The following is a 22,046-nucleotide window of genomic DNA, read 5'->3' as shown; positions in this document are numbered from 1 at the left end:
CGTCTAGATTAACTCCCGGGGGAGGGGGGGCACTCCAACTTTGGAGGTGACGCGTATGTAGGGCTGTTAAGACCCCCTTTTTCAGCGTCGCTGTCACCCAAAGACCCCATATTTTTTACGAACACATGCTCTGTCACCCAAAGACCCTTATTTTTTCATTTGATCTGTCACCCAAAGACCCTTACTTGTTCACTTTTAACAGCAACTTTCATTTATCACTGATTTTGTCACTTATTTTGAAAAAACAAAGAAATTTGAAGCCATTTAGAACGAGAAATTCGATTTTCGAGGTTTCTGTCGCGCTGTTTCGGCTCTCACCCAAAGATTCCGTTTAAAAAAGGTCATGTTCTCACCCAATGACCCCATATTTTTTACATTTTGCTCTCACCGAATGCCAAAAATCATGCTGTCACCCAATGACCCCATATTTTTTACATTTTGCTCTCACCGAATGCCCCTGGGTGCGAAAGTGCCAGCCCTACACCTATATCCATTTCAAATCGAAGTGCCCCCCGGGGATTAACTCTTCTGCTATTGCTCGCTGGGGATGTTAACCCAAACCCAGGACCACAACAATTAAAATACCCCTGCCAAATTTGTAACACAGCTGCCAGGTGGGGCCAGGATTGTATTGAATGTGAGAACTGTAATAACTGGTTCCATAAATTTTGCCTGGGCATGAGCGACGAGGTGTATGACGTTCTTGCCAATCATGCATCTTACTCATGGCTCTGTGATGGCTGCGGATTACCTAATTTTCACTCCTCGTTCCTCATGGACCTAAATGAGCTGAAATCAAACAACAGTTTTGATGCCCTCACCGATTTGTGTGATGATTCCATTGATAGTTTACCTACGGACTCCAACTTTGATAGCCCTATGAAAACTTCTAGCCCTGTTAGAAGTGGACACACTGTGACTGATAAATCAAATAAACGCAAAACAATGAAATCCAAACCTAAAACTCGCTCTCTCAAAATATTGAATGTTAACTGCCAGAGTGTGCATGCAAAACGAGCTGGCTTTCAGTACCTCCTCCAAGAAGAGGAACCTGATATAGTTGTGGGTTCTGAATCATGGCTTCACAGCAATATTACCTCCGGTGAAGTTTTTCCATCTCATTACAATATTTTTCGCAAAGATAGAGACAATAATAATGATAGCCACGGTGGCGTCTTTGTGGCCGTTAAAAATGATCTTATTGCCCAAGACGAACAGGAGCTAGACCAAGAGGGTTGTGAACTGAAGTGGATTAGTATCCATGTTAGTGGCATAGCTCCAGTGTACATTGGAGGATTTTACCGCTCTCAGAAAACAAACTCGGATTACGTCCGCCTTTTGGAAAATTCCTTGAAAAGATCCCAAAGCAGTCCTCTGTTTGGCTACTAGGTGACTTTAACTTACCAGATGTAGATTGGGTCACAAATACCTTCAAACCGTGTGGTCGTTACCCAGGACCAAGTAAAACCATGTTAGAAATCGCTCTAGACCACAATCTTCAGCAGGTTGTCTTAAAACCAACGAGAGACAATAGTATCCTTGATCTATGTTTTACCAATAATCCGGCTTTTGTCAACAATGTGGATGTAAAACCAGGGATTAGCGACCACGACATAGTCGTCATACATGCTTCTATTAAACCCAAAATCACAAAACTTCCAAAACGGAAAGTGTACCTGTATAAAAAGCAAATTTCAGTAAAATCACTGATGAACTCGATGAACTTGGTGCTGAATTAACTGAAGAAGTTGTCCAGAACTTGGACATCGATGAGCTCTGGAATCGCTTTACAAACACTATCCAAAAATCAATGGATGTTAATATACCATCCAAAATGACTTCATCCAAACCAAGTGTTCCGTGGATAAATGCCACCATGAAAAGAAATATCAGGAAAAAACGCAAGCTTTATGACAAGGCTAGAAAAACTGGTGATTTTGAACTCTGGGACAGATTTAAACAATCAAGACGCAAAATTGACAGACAAATGAGGACACTGCATCGGGAACATGTCCATAGTATTGGTGAATGTCTTGAAACTGATAACACCAAACCCTTCTGGAATTATATAAAATGCCTACGTAGGGATGTTTTTGGCGTTTCCCCTAAATTTGACGGGTCGTATAGCATCTAGTGCCAAAGAGAAGGCAGAGACCCTAAACAAGCAATTTTGCTCGGTCTTCACTAGAGAAGACCTTTCTTCTATTCCAAATCTTGGAGTTAGTGCTGTACCAGATATGCCAAAAATCACGATCACTACATTTGGAGTTGAAAAACTGCTCAAGAACCTGAAAATCAATAAAGCGTCAGGTCCTGACAACATTCCAGCTAGGATATTAAAGGAATGTGCTTCAAGTGTGGCACCCATTCTTCAGAAAATTTACCAAAAATCCATCTCTTCAGGGGTTTTACCCCAGGACTGGCTGAATGCTACCGTCTCGCCAATTTTCAAAAAAGGCGATAGGTCACTCCCAAGTAATTATCGTCCGGTATCCCTGACATGTATTGCCTGTAAACAATTAGAACACATAATCCATAGCAATATCATGAACCATCTGGAAAAGTACTCTCTGCTGTGCGATAGACAACATGGGTTTCGAAGTGGTAGATCCTGCGAAACTCCGCTTGCTGGGTTGGTAAACGATGTTGCTGAGATCCTTGATAACCGTGGCCGTGCTGATCTATGCATAATGGATTTCAGTAAAGCGTTTGATATGGTTCCGCATCAACGACTCCTCACAAAATTAGACCACCTTGGAATAAGAGGAGATACCAAATCTTGGATTGAGGGCTTCCTGACGAAACGCCAGCAAAGTGTCGTCATTGATGGACAGGCATCCCCAAGTTCACTTGTAATTTCCGGAGTACCCCAGGGGACTGTCCTTGGTCCCCTGTTGTTCCTAGCCTATATTAATGATATCCCGGAGGGAGTAACATCTGAAGTGAGACTCTTCGCAGATGATCTGATTTTGTACAGAGCTATCAATTCTCCTGAGGACTGTGATATTTTACAAAAAGACATCAACTCTCTTTGTACCTGGGAAGAAACTTGGCAGATGAAGTTCAATATATCCAAATGTTTCATCATGCACGTGACACATCAAAGAAGTTTCATTCCACACCAGTATCGCATGGGAACTTCTACTCTCCAAACTGTAGATCACCATCCCTACTTGGGGGTCGAGATATCCAGCAACTTATCTTGGGCTAAACACATAAATCAGACTGTTAACAAAGCAAACAGCATTCTGGGCTTACTGAAAAGAAACCTTTGGAACTGTTCCCCTCGCACTAAAGAGATTGCTTATAAAACCCTGGTGAGACCGAGACTAGAATATTGCAGCCCAATCTGGGATCCGTACCAGAAAATTCATCAGGATAATTTAGAAAAAGTCCAGAGGAGGGCAGTTAGATTTGCAAAGAGCGACTACAGACGCACCAGCAGTGTCACGGACATGCTTCATGATCTGAAATGGGACACTCTTCAAGACAGAAGGGAAAAGGCTCGCCTCATAACTATATACAAAGAAACTCACAAGTTCACACCATCTAACATCAGTCATCACCTGACCAAGAACACTACAGCCAGACGCACTACTCGTCAAACTCATGAACTTAACTATAACGTCATACGCCCCAACAAAGACTGCTATAAATTCTCACTTTATCCACGGACAATACCAAAATGGAACTCACTGCCACCTACCACCAAAATAGCTCCTGATGTGGCCTCTTTCAAGAACTTGATCGGCGGTAAGGAAATTGAAATTGAGAAGAAAATTTAATAAGTTATCAGCGAATCGATGCATGATCTGTACGCTGATAGCCACACCAGGCGTTTTGTGCAGTAGCAGACAAGACAAGACAAGACAAGACATTTGGTGAGTTTTTGAACATTTTTCAACTAAGCCTATTTTTGTGAATTATTTCTCATTATTACGTTTTAGAGAATCCAAGTGTGTGAAAATATTGGATCCAAAACATAATGATGATAAGGGGCTGTGCAATAATTATGAGCCCAAAATTTCCAAACGGCTCGCCAAAAATCGCTTGCCCCCCCTCGGCCCGCCAAAAATCGCTTGCCCCCCCCTTGAACATGCCAAATTTTGGGATCCCAAATTGCAAACCTTAAATGGTCTAGATGTAGGCCTACGTATATGTTGCGAGCGCAGCGTGCAGGAAAATTTGCATAATAAGCGTTTCCATACTGTTTTCCTAAGCCTTTTTAGAGCGTTTTATTAAAAAGGCGCCCCATGAATGCGTGCCAAAAATTGCTTGCCCCCTCTCAGCTTGCCAAAAATTGTTTGTCCCCCCTTTCAGCTTGCCAAAAATTTCTTGCCCCCCCAATTTTACCCTCCCCAGGGCTCATAATTATTGCACAGCCCTAAAATTGGATGCTTTACGCCCAATATGTCTCGCTATAGCTCGACCAATAATTATGGGCTCAATCGATCCAATTTTATATCAAAGTTGGTCAAAATTCAAGAAAATTAAAAAAGCGGTAGAGCATATAGGTGCTTCATTCCCAATATGCAAATGGGGTGTCGGTTATAGAGTTAAAGGGGCATTTCGTGATCCACAGCCTCATCCCCCCACTTTTCCAAAAAAAGTTGAGATTTTTACACCACTGGATAGGCCTACCTCTGGCTACATAATGTTTATGTACGGTACCAAATATTTCTTGCAGATTAATTTGTTTAGCAAAAATATCGCCAAATTTGAATTTCGTTCTGGTGCACCAGAACGAAATTACAACACATTGTCTATGGAGCAGTGTAATACACATAATCATGCATAACTCGCAAACGCAAAATCGGAATCAACTGAAATTTTGGAAATAAGCTTATTTCGTGGATATCTACTGACAAATGTCATAAAAAGAGGATGCTAGGATCACGAAATCCTCCTTTAAGGTTACACTCTTAGAAAAAGTTCATCTTAGAACCTTTTTTGTCCTGTATGCAGAACCCCAAGCAGTAATAAGGTTCTAAAAAGAACATTTAAAAGTTCTATAAAGAACCTTAAAGATTTAAATAGGCCTAGGGACATTCTAATTCATTCAATCAGGGACTCATCACAAAGTTAAGAAAAGTAGAAAGTAGGCCTAGTGTTAACCCTTTTTGGTACTAAAAATCATTTTCTTGGATAAAGAACTTTTTTTCTATTCTACTTAGAACCTTTTGAGGGTTCTTTCTTAAAGATTCCTTAAAGGTTCTTCAAGCTTAAGGTTCTACAAAGAACCTTTTTTTCTTGGCTACAGAACTTTTGTTTGTTCTATAAAGAACCCTATTGGCTTTCAATGGTGTATATTTTTGTTTGAAACAAAAATTTTGAAAAAACGAAAAACCTTTTCCGTTATTATTTGATGTGCTCTGACGATAGTACAAAAACGTGCAAGTTGTCAAAAGTGAACTGTGAGAATCGACGTTTTAGTAAAAAAATATCAAAATTATGCACAAAACGGATATATTATTTGTAAACGGAAAGACTTTCACGCTTGTAAAAGGTGTATCCAGTGCATGGTCTAAAATAAATGTGCATCTTTTTGCACCAATGAATTCATAATGTCTACTTTTAATGCGCCAAAATTCAATATAATTGAAAAATCTGAGTGGCATTTTGACTGCAAATCTTTGTTTTGTTAAACACACGTTTGCTGGCGTCAACCCGAATGCAACTTTAGGGACCTATCATTTTCTTTGGAAGGGGGGGGTCCCAAATTTATAAAAGTTGCTACCCTCCTAAAATTTTATAACCCCCCTCCACACACACACACACACCCCTACCTTTACCCCCTAAACAGGCTAAAATTGAATTGAAATCAGAAGTTTGAATAAAATAAACACACTCTTTGTGGTCATCTTGTGACTCCCTACATTTTGGTCATCAAAAATTTTATAACCCCCTATTTTTCTTGCCAAAAATTTATGACTCCCCCCAGTATATTTGGGACCCCCATCCCTTTCCGAAGAAAATTATAGCCCCGATGATAGCTCCCTTACTGCGTTGGACATACACGCAAGGTTGCGCCGCGTCATGCAACGCAAATCGCGAGCGTAATCACAAATAATTAATTGTTTCGCATAATTATTCCTGACTCATTATTTCCCGCCAATTTACAACGCTGTTTTGAGCCATGTGACTTTTTGGAGTTGAAAAGAATAAAATAATGATTTTATATCAAACAAAAATAGGAGGAAATATTAACAAGTTGCATTTTATCGGTTTCAAGTACATTTTAGTGGTCATAAGTATCAAGAAATCTCAAATACGAGTGGATGAATGTGTCTGCCCTTATTCTGGCCTTAAAACGCGCGTTTTGATTGAACATTGATCACCGTGACGCATATGACGCGTGCTACGCCAGACGCGTCGTGATACCCTGGTGACAATACGCGCACGTTAAGCCCACAATCGTGCAGAAATCCCACTGGGAAATATAACATGTAGGCCAACAATAATTTTCCTCGGTTTGATTCCCGTGGTTTTCGCATAAACCGGCTTTCGTAAATCTTTGTCAAGATAATTCAGTTTATGAACGTCGACGATTTTAGGTAACAGACCTTCACTTAGGGGTAAAAAAACCAAAACAAAACCGGGGTGATGGAAGCCCGAATGGAAGCAAAGGACGGAATCTGCTACACGGACGAGACGCTCAAATTACAAAGGAAAGGAAACGGATTGTGGTTACCCCAGAGAAATGATTCGCATCCGCTAGATTGCCTCGGACTTGGCCTGGTTGAGGAAGGTGTTTTAGGAGAGGGACTATATACAAAGGTAGGCCCATTTCAAATAGGATAAACCTATATTTTAATCATGTTAATATAATATTTCAGTAGTGTATACTATCAGCAGTAGATAAAGTTGATGAAGCAGTGTGATATCAGCAGTCGATAACTAATGAAGTGGTGTGCTATCAGCAGTAGATAGTGGATGAAGTAGTGTGTGTTATCAGCAGTAGATAGTCGATGAAGTAGTGTGCTATCAGCAGTAAATACCCAGCAAACACACAAACGTTTTAAATAAGTTATATTTTGGCTTTTGGTTTAGGTAAAAACGTTTTAATAACATTAAAGTGTCGGGTTATATAAGGTCATGATAACATTTTAAAACGTTTTGTATGAAAACACACTACAACAAATATTTTAAATGTTTTTAAAAAATGTTATTGTAAACTAGGTTTGCAAACATTTTATTTATTTATTTATTTATTTATTTATTAACCATATTTAAACAGGGTAACCTACTCAACAAATATTACAATGTTGATTTTCAGTAGGGCCCTGAGACAAACATATAAAAGCATTAAATACACGTAGATTATACATTATTATAAACCATAAAAAATTGAGCTTACATAAATCTAAATATAAATATTATACAGCATGAAAACCAAGTTTTTGTAATTAAAATAATTCAAAAGCTACACGAAGTATTTAAAAACATATGACATGTATGAGCTGCAGAATTAGTTGTGCTACAATTTCAGGTCATCTTTGAGTTTCTTTTTGAATTGCATTAGTGAGTTGACTTGACGAATATCTTTCGAAATAACATTCCATAATACGCTACCTTTGTATTGGAAAGAGCTTTTACCATAATTTGTATTGCACTTTGGAACATATAGATCGCCATTTACACTACCTCTAGTGTTAACAGAATGAATGATATTAACTGGACGAAACAGATCATTGAGGTAGGAGGGTGCAATTTCATTTTTAACTTTAAACATCATACATCCAGTTAAGAAAATAATACGGTCTCTTATATTCATGAAGCCTAAAGTACGTAACATGTCGTTTATATGAGTTCTGTATGGTACACTTAGTATAATTCGCATTGCCGTGTTTTGGAGTTTTTGAAGCTTATTTAAGTTTATTACACTGCAGCTACTCCAAATAGTAATTGCATAATCAAAATGTGGTAAAACCATAGTGTTGTATATAGTAATCAGTGAACTTCTCAGGACAAACGGCTTAACTCTTCTCATGACTGCAAGACTTGTACACACTTTACGACAAATATTGTTGATCTGCTCTTTCCATTTCAAGTTAACATCAATTTGAACACCAAGATATTTAAAACATGTGACATTTTCAATCTCAACATTATTCATATACACTTTAACATGATTAATTTTACTAGTTTTAACAGGTGTACCAAGTAACATAACTTTTGTTTTCTTCACATTTGCTTTCATAAGATTATTATCAAACCATTTACAGAGTGTATTAAGATCTTCATTTAGGTTATTCTCTATTTCCTTAACATCTTTACTACAAACATAAATCAAGGTATCGTCGGCATACATGTCAACAACTGAATGTTTTAGATCATTTGGCATGTCGTTTTTGCCAAATATTGTGTCAATACGGTACTCAAATAACATTATGTTAAAATATTTGAACCCAGCAAACACAGAAATGTTTTTTACAAAACCTTTTAATAACATTTAAATGTCGGGTATATAATGGTCATGAAAACGTTTTGAAAACGTTATTGAAAATATTTTGGGCAAACATTTTTCTTAAAAAAATTTTTCAACCCCAAAATAACATTCTGTTTAAAATGTTTTGTATCAAGTTTTCAAGAATGTTTTTGGAATGTTATTGAAACGTTTTTATACCCTTTATATAACCCGACATTTAAACGTTTTCTGTAAAACATTTTTGTTTGCTGATTATCAATTTTTTCAATTTTTTGAAGGTTATGAAAACGTTTTATACTCTTAATATACCCTTTATATAACCCGACATTTAAACGTTTTCTGACAACCTTTTATAACCTTTTGCGAATGATGTCGAAAACGTTTTGTGTTTGCTGGGTAACTGATGAAGTAGTGTGCTATCAGCAGTCGATAGTGGATAAAGTAGCGTGCTATCAGCAGTCGATAACTAATGAAGTGGTGTGTTATCAGCAGTAGATAGTGGATGAAGTAGTGTGTTATTAGCAGTAGATAGTCGATGAAGTAGTGTGTTATCAGCAATAAATAACTGATGAAGTAGTGTGCTATCAGCAGTAGATAACTGATGAAGTAATATACTATCAGCAGTCAGTATAGTGGATGAAGTAGTGTGCTATCGGCAGTAGAAAAGAAGTGATGTGCTATCAGCAGTAGGGGAGAGCGGGGAGTGTTCGCCCTAGGGGCAGGTTCGCCCACCCCTTGTTTCTCAGCACTACGGCTATCGGGGAATTTGGTGATGGGAAAATTAGGTGACATAGGTCGTTATAAACTTCTCATATTAGCTACGCGACATATAGGGACGTGTTCATCGAACTGCAGCCAAAACAAAAAAAAAAAAATTACACCAAAAGGTAATTTTTTCTTGCATTAATAATGTTGTATTATCATTGATACATCAGATGGTTTTAATGAAAATCTGTATTGGGAACATATGGGATTTGTCAAAGATTTAATGCAGTTATAAACTCCTTATTCGATTTGTATTTTGCATACCCTGAAGAAAATACAAAAATGTGCACAAGGGGCACGTTCGCCCTTTTGAGGATGGGGCGCATGTTCGCCCTATATCTTCCCCGGGCGGACTTACCCCAAACTGGAGGGCGGACCTGCCCCATCAGCGTATTATGCAAAATATTTATAATTATGCCATTAAACAAGGTAAAACTACTGAAAAGCATGTTTTTTAAAGTTATGTGGTATCAGTATTACTCATACCACCGTTTATGTCCTAATCCATAATCTCCCCGAAGTTGTAAACATGATAAGTTTAAGCTCACTTTGGACCCCTACATTTTACCCTGACCCGACCCCTGCAACAATTTAGTGACTCCCTTGAAGAGAATGAATGCCCTGTAAACTCTTGCTAAAATGTTTGCATTTAATTTGTTATTGTTATGCAATGTTTAAACCTTTTTTGTGATTAGGGTAACTTACCCCACCATATGGGCGAACCTGCCCCAGTATGGGGCAAGTTCGCCACTTTGCAAAACTTTTTCGTTTGCTCTATCCTGTTGCTATTGTAAGGCCTATAGGCCTGGAATTGTGGTCGTATATAGCTAAGACATAGGGCTTTCACATGGGCTAATCAGGTCACCCCTAACCTTAAAATTGACATCGCTAGGCTGGTCAGAAAAATATAGGGCGAACACTCCCCGCTCTCCCCTAGATATTGGATGAAGTAGTGTGTTATCAGCAATATAGTAGATGAAGTAGTGTGCTATCAGCAGTAGATAGTGGATGAAGTAGTGTGTTATCAGCAGTAGATAGTGGATTAAGTAGTGTGTTATCAGCAGTAGATAGTGGATAAAGTATAGTGTGTTATCAGCAGTAGATAGTGGATGAAGTAGTGTGTTATCGGCAGTAAATATAGTTGATGAAGTAATGTGCTATCAGCAATAGGTAGCTGACGAAGTTTTGTGTGCTATCAGCAGTAGATATAGCTGACGAAATTGTGTGCTATCAACAGTAGATAGCTGACGAAGTAATGTGCTTTCAAAAGTATAGTAACTGAAAGTAGTGTGCTATTTTGGGAGCAAAATTTCCCCCCATGTAGGCCTAATACGTCCCTCATCATGTGCAAATAAATAGATATTAAACATCATTAATTTGTTAATTTAAATGTGTATGGATGCAACATCGGATAATATGTTCCATCTGAGTTGGTGAAGTGGAGACTTCGTTTTCTTTTTTAATTTTGAATTAATTATGCGGGTTTTAATATCTTTTCATTAGGTGAAGAAAATGTATTGCCGTAAAACTAACCGCACCTATGCAGTGAAAGTTTTCTACAAACTAAAAGCACCGAAAGAAGTTATTGATAAGTTCCTGCCAAGAGAAATTACCGTCATGAAAATGCTGGGACATGAACGGTTGGTAAGTATGGCTCACAAAGAATGATTATTGATGTTGATGATAATGTTGTTGATGATGATGATGATGATGATGATGATGTTGATAGAGGTGGTGATGATGATGACGATGATGGTGGTGATACTGTAGTAACGATGATGATGATGATGATGATGGTGATAGTAATGATGATGATGATGATGATGATGATGCTGATAATGTTGTTGATGTTGTTGTTGTTAATGATGATGATAATGATGATGATGTTGATGATGGTGATGATGATGAGAGGTGGTGATGATGATGATGATAATGATGATGATAATGTTGTTCATGTTGTTTTTAATGATGATGATGGTGATGATGCTGGAGGTGGTGATGATGATGATTATGATGATGATGATGATGGTGATGATGCTGGAGGTGGTGATGATGATGATTATGATGATGATGATGATGATGATGATGATGATGATGATGGTGATAGTAATGATGATGATAATGATGATGATGATGGTGATAGTAATGATGATGATGATGATGATGGTGATAGTAATGATGATGATGATGATGATGATGATGATGATGTTTATGATGATGTTTATGATGATGTTTATGATTTTTTTCAACAAAGGTGGGATTGGATGGAGCCATGATAACAGATAGACATGCTTACCTACTTATGGAGTATCTACCTGGAGGAGATCTACTCAAATACATCAACAAAAGAGGTAAAATATTTCAATATTCAAAGCGATTATTCATTTTTCTGTTTGTCTCTCTTTAACAATACGTCTCTTATGCTTTACATTTCTTTCCTTCATTCTACGGACCCTCCCTCTCGTACAGCTCTCTTTCCTTCCTCTTTTTAAAATCTGGCATACTGTATAGCGCCTACTAAATTCAAAACAAAACAGTAAGGGACAATTTATTTTGTTCAAATTGCCTCAAAAAGTTTTATTTTAAGGGCATTAAGTCCGTTCATTTTGCATGTAAGCCAATTTCTCAAAAAGGTCCACATTTTGGATGGAAATTAAGCCCCTAACAAAAATCCGGATTTCGGGCTAGGAAAAACAAAGCCTCCTCCTCTTTGCGGTACTGCCTTTAAACCTATTATAATTATAGGTCCTCATCAGGGAACGGTATTCTCAATTTGTCCAATAAAACATCTGATATTACTCTATATCTTGAAAGAAAATTTTCTAGTAGGCCCATGATCTTTCAAATTTTTATTCGTAAAACGATTTTCACCTCTGTGACTTTGTAGCTTCTTCGTTTGAATTCAAGATAATGCTGAAATGGATTTGAAAGACAAATTGACAAAGAATTGTTGCAAATATTCTCAAAATGTCACCACTTTTGCATGTTAACAAATTTCTCTTTCAAAATGTCCTCATTTTGGAAATTATGAAATCATTAAGTTCCTCTCATTGTATTATATCATTTTGATCCATTTCTAGGTCATTTGGCGGAGGAAGATGCCCGAGCCATGTTTCGTCACATCTTAGATGCAGTCACCTACATGCACTCTCTTGATATAGTACATCGTGATATCAAGTGTGATAACATATTCATTGATGAGCGTGATGATATTAAAATTGGAGGTCAGTAGTATAGAAAAATGAAAATAAATTTGGTTTAACTATCAGAAGAAATGTCGACTATCATCTTGAGTATTCTGTACTTCAGTAACAACAACATTGACAATAAACTCAGCAACATCATTATACAAACTCGGATTCGGAACAAAAAGCACAAATGAATGACAGTGATGGGCTGAAAAACAAAAGACAACAAGTAGACAGACAGTAAAAGTAGACAAACAGACAAAACTTTTTTTACTTCAGTGTAAGATGATTTCGTGAACATAAATTGTAGTTTAAAAAAAAAAATCATATTTTTAAACAATTATAACATCTAATTGACCTAGTGGTTGCTCTCCCCATGCATTTTAAGAAATTATTTCAAGCAAGAAGATAAAGAGAAATAATAATTATTAAGCTCTCCTAAAGCATTTTGTTTGATATATTTAAGGAGTTTGTTGTGTTGTTGTAATGTGCTAATTGAAATCTTTATTCTCCTTTCCATAACTTCATAGATTTTGGTTTTGCAACAATGTGTCTTCCTGGCCAAAAGTTAAATCAATATTGTGGTTCCTATGGTTACGCAGCTCCTGAAATACTGGAAGGAATGCCATATGATGGAAAAGCTGCTGATGTATGGAGTTTAGGTAAGAAGTATTAAGGAAATGGCATAACCAATGGCAGTACTAGTAATTGTTTTCTGAGGGGGGGGTAGGTGCTTTGCATGGTATTTAAGGCTTTGTTACTTGGCTTTGCCTCTCTAGTTGTTGTAGTCATGGGCATCAATCCTCAGGGCCTGTCCCCCACCTGGGGGAGTGGTCACATGCCCCCATGCTCCTATGAATCTATATACGCCACTGATGTTTGTAGCCAAAACATAAAACTAGGCTAAAAATCACACTATTTGGGGTAATAATAATTGTCAAATTTTGGCCAATGTTCACATTTTCACCACCCTCACTTTCACTTTTCTCCACATCTATTTATCCTAGGTGTTGTCCTATACTGCATGCTATGTGGTCGTCTACCATATCATGATGAATGCTTGGATATCTTGATAGATTCTATCTACAATCCACAGGAAAAACTACGCTTTCACAAGAGAGTCTCAAAAGGTTTGTAAATTGGTAGGCCCTACATCATTAGTTTATCATGTTTATAGATGGCAGATGTACATGTCAAAATGGACATTATATTTTCCCAGGAAGAATGCACATAATGGTAACTTTGTAAGGTATCAGTAAATGTGAAAACAAGTGAAAGTGTAACATGGTGTGAAACAAGCATTTACATGGTGTGCTTTGGTAGCCAGGTTTGGCAGGCCAAGAAAGAGATGAAGAAGACATAATTTAAAACTTTTAAAAAGGTTATAAGTTTGAGTTGTTGACAGCCAATCATCAACAGGTTTTTGCCAACTGTTTCTGTCCAAAGTACTTGGTGCAAGTTGACAGAATCTTCTTCTCTTCATATTGCTGTCCTGCATTGATTATGTTTCTTAGCTTTCCTTTTGCTTTTTGGTTCCATTGTCTAGCTTGGCCTATATTTGTTCTATTCATCTGTATTGATACTTCATTGACACTACAAATTGAAACATCTACCTTTGCTTTGTACGCCTTCAGATTGTAGAGACTTTGTACGAGCCATGCTGTCTGCAGATCCAAGGAGTCGTCCTACATTGGATGAGTTGAAACATATGGACTGGTTGAATAGACCTATAGATACATCTACAGCAGCTTATAGTACACCTGTGCACTCAGAATCATCATTGTGTGAGTAGACCTAAATAAACTTTGTGGCCATACAGCAACTCTGTTTCTTGAATTTGTGTCCATAAAGCTCCTTCTATATCTCTGTATGTGGCAGTGTTTTCATGTGTAATGCAAGTTCACAAATGTTTGAGATAACAGTTATTACAGGTTTCCTGTAGCATTGCATTATTGAGTTTCAAAATGTAAACAAATACCAAAGAAGACTCAAAAGATGACCCCAGCTAGGTTTGTGAATTTACTGGATGGTGTTCAAAAGGTCCAATGAAATCATTATTCCATTACTATTCTATCACAGTGTCAATAGGATCAAGTCTAGGGAAGCATTGCGATTCTTTAGACATGAATGCAGAGCATGGATTCTTTGAAGATCACAAAAGAGGCACTAAAACCAGCGATGAAACCTTCACCCGAGTCACTGATATACTCAGGGCTGTAGCAGTTAGATACGTGTAAGTACCTGGAGTATATTATAAGGGTAGCCTGGATGTATTGCTCATGTGAGAATGTCAACAGGACACACTGACATCACCTGGCTAATAATTATTTGGTGCAGCAGTGACATTAAAATGAATACACAGGATCAATACACGTGAATTGCTATGCACGATTTTGATATCAGACGAAAATCTTCGGATACTGAGTTAGAAAATGATGAATATCTCCCGTAAATGAATTTTTCTCAAGAAACCAGATGTGGTCTCATACACTTGAAAATACGTGTTGAACAGATATTATAGTCGTTAGCTTGCGCTTTGAAAATTGGCCGTGCGCTTTGAACTCAAAATTTGACCAAGACTCTCAATTTTATATTGCGTTGGTCTTGTATGGACTACAGCGCGCAGCAGGCTATAGCGGCACTCACTCAAGTGGAGAGAGTATAACCATGACCGCAATGTCGTATACAAGCTTGCTCACAGAGCGAGAAATCAATTACCCCGTCTATGTCAGATACTACAATCACAAAATACCCTTTTAAATGGTTCTCCACTAATGCTGTCACATATTTGCTTTAGAAAAAAGCAAGAAAATGTATATGAATCACTGAATTATTATATTTTGAGCTGTGTGTATTTGTGAGTGTGTTCATTTTTAAATGCAATTATATTGTGTTGAAGTTATGTCAAAATCTTACAACTCTGAAATATCACTTCTATTTACCTTAGATACGGTGAGGGCTCAAGTAGCAACATCGGCATAAAACGGGCCAAAAATATGACCTCAGTACCTATCCATCTGTGGCAGACAGATCTAGGCATCACAGGACCAGTGAAAAAGAGGATCGGTAAACAACTGAGCCAAGCTGATTGTGAGTAATACAAGTGTTCTCAATTTAGCACCAAAATCACTGCTTTGAATAATCTTTACCTCGTCTTCAAAAATCATTGACATTTAGATACCAATGAGTTGGGCAAAGTTGGATACATGCCTTCATTGTTATGGTCTCAATTAGCCATCAAAATCTCATGTTTTTCACCAAACTGTCAACCTTTTAATCAATATCCATGATTGTCAATCTCCATAGGAGTTTTGTAAGTTGTATTTTATGGGAGATTTTAAGCCAAAATTGGTACCGCAACTTTTAACTCTTTTAATTTTTCAAAATAGTGAAACTTGACTTAGTGGCACATTGGGCTATTACAGTTAAAATCCATACACTCCAGTGGAAGACATGTTTACTTATTACGATCGAAATATTGGTTGACCATGTACACGATTTTTACGTACATGGCATGCTTGAAAGTTATTACACATCAAAAGGATGGCCTCAGTCACAACCAACAGAGTAACACGCATTGGCGGCATATGCGCTGGAATTAAATTGTGATTCTCTTTGCTTACCATTTTAATTTGCAGTATCCCCAGCGACAGGAATGAGTACTCACGTGTCCTGCATCTTGGCTAACAATAACATCCATTCACTAGGGGGAGTGAAACATGCCGGTGGAATGCATCGTAAAAGTAGCCTTATGTTGTTAACTCATCCACATCATCTACCCACTAAAAAAGGAGGTACTCTCAAGCGAGGCTCTCTCATCTTCCATAATGGTAGCATAACATCAAGTGGTTCCCAGATCATGATGGCCAGCGAAGATCTCATGCGGTCTGCAACTCGCTTACATCAAGACAAAGTTGATAAAGAACTCCACGATATGCACTACTATGTTTCTGCCAAGGTGGCAACACAAGCTGGTGTCAAGAAACAGAGATCAGCGTTGATGGTCAGGCGGAATGCGATAACCGTGGAGACTTTGGCACTTTGGGCAATTCCTGGTGCTCTGGATCCGGAAGAACAAATGATGGCCAATTCCTTCAGATCTAAACTGGAGAACTTCATGCATGCTCCATGACAGAAAACTGCATTATTGATTTGTGTAAAACTAAGGACTTGTTGATAACATTGTTGATAACAAACAATGTTTTTAAATTGTGGACAAAATTTCTGTTGAAGATATCCAGAGTGAAATTTTTGTTTCAACTTCAAATTATTTACTTTCACATAAACTTATTGCACTCCAACAACAATAAATACAACATTTAGGAAGCATGTCAATTATTTTTCAAGTTTTTATTTGATTTTTATCTCTTTAAGAGAACCTTAATCAATACATTTTTAGTAAAATAAGATTTTACAGTGAACAGAAAACATTTTTTCAATAATGGAAGAGCTACTTTCTATTGTATTTTTTTTTAACCAAGGCAGATTTACTACTTGCTTATATAGTAATACTATGCATTTTGGCGAATCAAAATTATTTTTGAATTAAAAAACAAAAAATATTGAGTATTTCCATTTATAATATCAATCCTTCCTTTCATGATCTGCTTCAATCATAACTACTATCCTTTAGTGGAATATTATATTGATTAAGGATACATAATGAATAAAAGCAATTTAATTGTCACTTGATAGCAAAATGAATACAGAAAATAGTGTTAGTAATTTGTTATTGCCAAATCTTTTGACAAAAGAGGACAGTTCTTCATCTTCTATCACTTACAACACATTCCACAGAATGCTATTAGAATGGAAATGCAGAACACCCAGGGTTCCCGCACCTTGAAGCCTTTAAAAGTCAAGGACTTTTCAAGGACTTTCAAGGTCCAAAAGCACTTGCAAGGACCATGTGCAAATTTCCAGGACTTTCAAGGCCTTGAAAATGTGTTTTCAAATTCAAGGACTTTCAAGGACCGCAGGAACCCTGAACACTGCACCAAAGCCAGTAAGCCTAAAATGTATTTTGACAACTGTTAGAGATACAATCTCATTCTTTGGAATGTATGAGTACTGGATAGGCAGAACTGTAGCAATCTTGTCAAGACTTGTTATGTTAGTACCTAGATGATTAGTCTATTACATTAACAGGTCATTCTCAGGATAGCAGTTACAATAAGCAAGTAATTATACCAGGGCCTACAAGCATATAATGTACATAGGTCCTTCATCAAATTTGGTGATAACATACATCTGGTAAAAACGCACCATAAATATTTCTCCACGACTTCTATTCCATGTGGGCATAACAATCAGTTCAAATGCTGCAATATACACAAAGTAAGCCTCGATATAATATCTGTGAGATATGGTTTTACTGCTCCAACAGAAGGCATACCATGTGTATATTATTTCAGTCAATTCATTTACTCCTATACTACCTAGTTAGCTAACACAGCCTTTCTGTCCAATCTGAGTTTTAACAAAATAGATTTAATGTTTTGAAACAGGTTTCAAAAGAATCAGAAAAATATAGAACATAGAACTTTACAAAAAGCCCATTTACCTTTGTTTGACACCAATTGTTTTGTATTTACATTGTAGTATTGGTAAGAGTGAATGATTATTATTATCAATTCATTTTTATACAATTTTTTGTAAACTTTACGATGGCCATTCTTGTAGCAAATTACTTGATATTTACATGGGTTAAGGTGGAATCCCCCCGGTTGTGGTAAAAAAAATTTACTTTACAAATTGGAATTAAAGAAAAATCTACCTTTCTTTTGCTTTTTGTTTGACAACAATCGGAGCTTCCATTCAAAAGTTATATTCAAAAATGTAACTTCGTGAGGCAATTTTTTTTTAAATTAATTCTTATGTATTTTATTGTTTTCTCAAGCTGCGATATTTAACGTTTTTCCATTTAAAAATTCATATCTCAAAAAATAATCAAGATTTTGACCTCAAATCTTCATTTTTATTTGTGATAATTCAAGTGTGTCTTTTCCAAATCAAAATTAAAGTAAAACAGTGTTTCTAAAATATAAAAAATCCTAAAAACAGTGTTTCTGGACTAAAATTCACTAAATTGCTGATATCTTGAAAACTTTTTTTCGCAAACGCACCCCCACACGGAACACAATATCTCAAAAAGTATTTGAGGTATGGACTTCAAATTTGAACTGAGTGTTGCTGATATGCAGGGCTATAAAATAGACTAGAAATTTTTAATTCCAAGCTTGGGAACTATGTTGTTGCTATGGCAACATCAAAATAGCATACAACAATAATGATTAAATTTTGAATTTGACCTTTGACCTCCCGGTAGACCCCCAAGACATCACATGATTATCATCATTCTAGTTCAGATTCGAGTCCTGCCTATGAAAAACACATTCCCAAAATTTCATTTCTATTGCTAAAATACTTTTTGAGATATCATGTACCAAAGGCCTCTACCTTTGAAATTCACCAAATCCAATATGGCGGCCGTTACCATGGCAACGGGTGATATGACCAACAATCTGAGTATTGGATTTGAAGGTATACATTCAAGGTATACATGCCACCTAGTTATGGGAAGTTTCATTCACTAAGTTTACCTATACAAGCTTTTGATTCCAGATCACCCAAACCGGGGGGATTCCACCTTAAGTTAACGGGCTGTTCCAGCTGAAATCCATACACCCCTTTGCAAGGCATAGCCTTAATCTCCCACACAGGAAGTAGTGATTTCAAATGGAATCACCCATTCAGGTAACCCCATATAAAATTCACTCTCCGTGTGCAGAAGATTAAGGTCATGCCTTCCAAAGGGGGTGTATTTAAACTGTAATAACCCTATGAGGTAGGCCTGTTCAGTACATATAAATGGAATATGTTTTATATAATGAGCATGGTATTATTACATGGTATTACAATGAATATTTTTACTTTATGTACAGAAATTAGTTCCATGTAAAGCTTCAGAAGTCTCATATTCATTAACACAAATATAATACTGGTACCTTTACTGTACCCAGAATACAAAATGTAACTTTGCCTCTTGATATGAGACTACTGAAACTTGCAAGGACTACATAATTTTAATGACAATTTATATGGGTTTTGAGTGAGCAACCATTACATGTAATATTGATAAACAAACATTAAACATGACAGGAGGGCTTAGTATTTCATACTTCACGGAATGCCTTTTAAACAACATTAAATTTTTTTTTTTAAACTGATAAAATGAAAATATGTAAGACCCCGCCAGGTTTCTTAGGTGTGTTTATACTGTCAAGATTGAACCAACTTTAGGAAGTTACATGTCGTAACTATTCCAGCAAATATCACTCTCCTATGCCTATCATTTTCAGCACAAAATTACAATGGCTTATGGAAATATGATGTGTGTAACGCAACAAATGTACTACAAATATTTTGGTATAAATTGCCTGGTAAATGCCTGCCCAAAGCTAGGCTGACACTGTGGACTACACAATATCATAATGCAAAGTTGAGTTAAACCAGCCTTTTCGACACACTATGTACTTAATAAAATGATATCATATTGTTGTAGTGAATTTCACATTCAATCTTAACAGAGTAAGCAAAACACCTATAGTAACTGACAACTTGTTGAAACCTTTTCCCACTCTTCCCTAATACATGAATAGCATACAAGACATGCCAAAATATATATCGCAATATGTACTCTTTTAAAATTTACTCTAAATTTACATTGCCTTCAAAACAAATAATGAAAAAAAAAAACCACACCATATTTTATCAAGTAAAACAGAAGATAAAAGTCACATAGGCAATTTCTTTTTGAATTTTTCCATACATATTCTACAACATGCAAGACCTCAACCACTAACTATTCTTTCATTTACACTAGCGGGTACCCGCGCTTCGCGCGGGCCCCCCGCTAGATGAGTAAATGGGAGCGGTTAGTAAACGGGATCGGTTAGTATAAACGATGGAAATGGTAATCATGTCAATTGGTATCGCTTTTAACAGCTCAATTATTACGCTGTTAGTGATGTGGTAGGCCTACCATTTGTTGCCTCTACTTTGCAAACGACGTTCTTTCTTTCTTACTTTCCCGTTCTTTCTTTCTTGCTTTCCCGTTCTTTCTTTCTTGCTTTCCCGCTTCTTTCTTTCTTGCTTTCCCGTTCTTTCTTTCTTGCTTTCCCGCTCTTTCTTTCTTGCTTTCCCGCTCTTTCTTGCTTGCTTTCCCTCCCTATCTCTCTTGCTTTCCCTCCCTTTCTTTCTTGCTTTCCCTCCCTTTCTTTCTTGCTTTCCTCCCTTTCTTTCTTGCTTTCCTTTCTTTCTTTCTTTCTTTCTTTCTTTCTTTCTTTCTTTCTTTCTTTCTTTCTTTCTTTCTTTCTTTCTTTCTTTCTTTCTTTCTTTCTTTCTTTCTTTCTTTCTTTCTTTCTTTCTTTCTTTCTTTCTTTCTTTCTTTCCCTTTCTTTCTATCTTTCTTTCTTTCTTTCCCTCTTTCTTTCTTTCTTTCTTTCTTTCTTTCTTTCTTTCTTTCCCTCTTTCCTTCCCCTTTTTACTTATTTTTTCTTTGTCTTTCCCTTTTTTCTTTCAGTTTCTCTCTTTCCTGCGTTCCATTTCTCTTTCTGTTTCTTGCTTTTTCACTTTCTTTCTCTCTCTCTCTCTCTTCTTTCTTTCTTTCTGTCTTCTGTTATTTCTTTTTTTTCGTTTTTCTCTCCCTTTTTTGCTTTCCCGTTGTTTCTTTTTTCTTTCTTTCTTTCTTTCTTTCTTTCTTTCTTTCTTTCTTTCTTTCTTTCTTTCTTTCTTTCTTTCTTTCTTTCTTTCTTTCTTTCTTTCGCTCTTTCGTTCTTTTCCTCTTTCTTTCCCTCTTTCCTTCCTCTTTCCTTCCTTTTTCCTTCCTTCCTTCTTCTTTCTTTACATAGGCATAAATCCCGGGCTGAGTAATAAATTCCTCAATATTTCGATAAGGGGCATGATCTACTGAATCACCTCCATGTTGACGCATGTATGTGGGTTCCTTTATTTCTTTCGTCGTTCTTTTTTTATATGTGTTTCTGTTTCATCAAGTAGGCCTATAGCAACATTGGGTTTCAAGAAGGTTGAGTTACATAGCGTAAATTCGGTGTTGGGGTGGGTATAACCCCCCCAATGTTTTGATAAGGTCAATGGTCCGTATAATCACCCCAAGTTCACACATGTATAATAGATGTGGGTTTCTGACAAAATTAACCTCATTTTTGGCCAAACTAAAAAGTGCCAATTTTTATGGCCTTCGTGCGAATTTGTTCCACTTTTGCACAATATAATTCACCAGTAGGCCTAATTAGCTTGCCATAAATTATTCTGCAGCCAAGATGCGGGCTTCACTGTAGGCCTATTGCAAGAAATTGATTTAAACGGACCCATCCCCCATGCCATGTCAAGAGAAATCTACGCCATTGTTAATGTTGCCAAAAGATGCCGGATTCACTATTAATATGCCTACTTCAAGAAATGTTTTCATCCCTCCCCTAATGTCAAAAAGAAATCTACGCCACGGATATTTAGCGGTTGCGGTTTTATACCATGCTATAATCTGCTAATAATGTCCCACACTCCCTATCGAAATTCATCACAACATGACAAACGAATAAACTCAAATTACTTTCCAATACCGTATATATGCCTAGGCCTAC

At 36.9% G+C, this 22,046-nt stretch overlaps 1 protein-coding gene across 1 annotated transcript; it reads left to right on the top strand.

Moving 5' to 3' along the window:
- The first annotated feature begins 6,485 nt into the window (after window positions 1–6,485).
- Window positions 6,486–16,852, top strand: LOC140165061 (testis-specific serine/threonine-protein kinase 2-like). Its single transcript, XM_072188483.1, has 10 exons — window positions 6,486–6,777; window positions 10,697–10,837; window positions 11,448–11,544; window positions 12,274–12,417; window positions 12,912–13,043; window positions 13,389–13,511; window positions 14,016–14,165; window positions 14,461–14,614; window positions 15,329–15,471; window positions 16,020–16,852. The coding sequence occupies exons 1-10, from the start codon at window positions 6,604–6,606 to the stop codon at window positions 16,511–16,513; spliced, it is 1,752 nt and encodes a 583-aa protein (XP_072044584.1). The 5' UTR covers window positions 6,486–6,603; the 3' UTR covers window positions 16,514–16,852.
- The last annotated feature ends 5,194 nt before the right edge of the window (window positions 16,853–22,046 follow it).

Source organism: Amphiura filiformis, chromosome 1, assembly GCF_039555335.1.
Source record: "Amphiura filiformis chromosome 1, Afil_fr2py, whole genome shotgun sequence".
Classification (NCBI taxonomy): domain Eukaryota; kingdom Metazoa; phylum Echinodermata; class Ophiuroidea; order Amphilepidida; family Amphiuridae; genus Amphiura; species Amphiura filiformis.
This window is presented reverse-complemented; position numbering and strand designations above follow the sequence as displayed.

Excerpts from the sequence above, each read along its gene's own strand:
- LOC140165061 (XM_072188483.1), top strand. The coding sequence starts at position 6,604 with ATGGAAGCCCGAATGGAAGCAAAGGACGGAATCTGCTACACGGACGAG. Across the intron at positions 6,778-10,696 it reads GAGAGGGACTATATACAAAG|GTGAAGAAAATGTATTGCCG; the intron begins GTAGGCCCATTT and ends TCTTTTCATTAG. Across the intron at positions 14,615-15,328 it reads GCTGTAGCAGTTAGATACGT|ATACGGTGAGGGCTCAAGTA; the intron begins GTAAGTACCTGG and ends TATTTACCTTAG.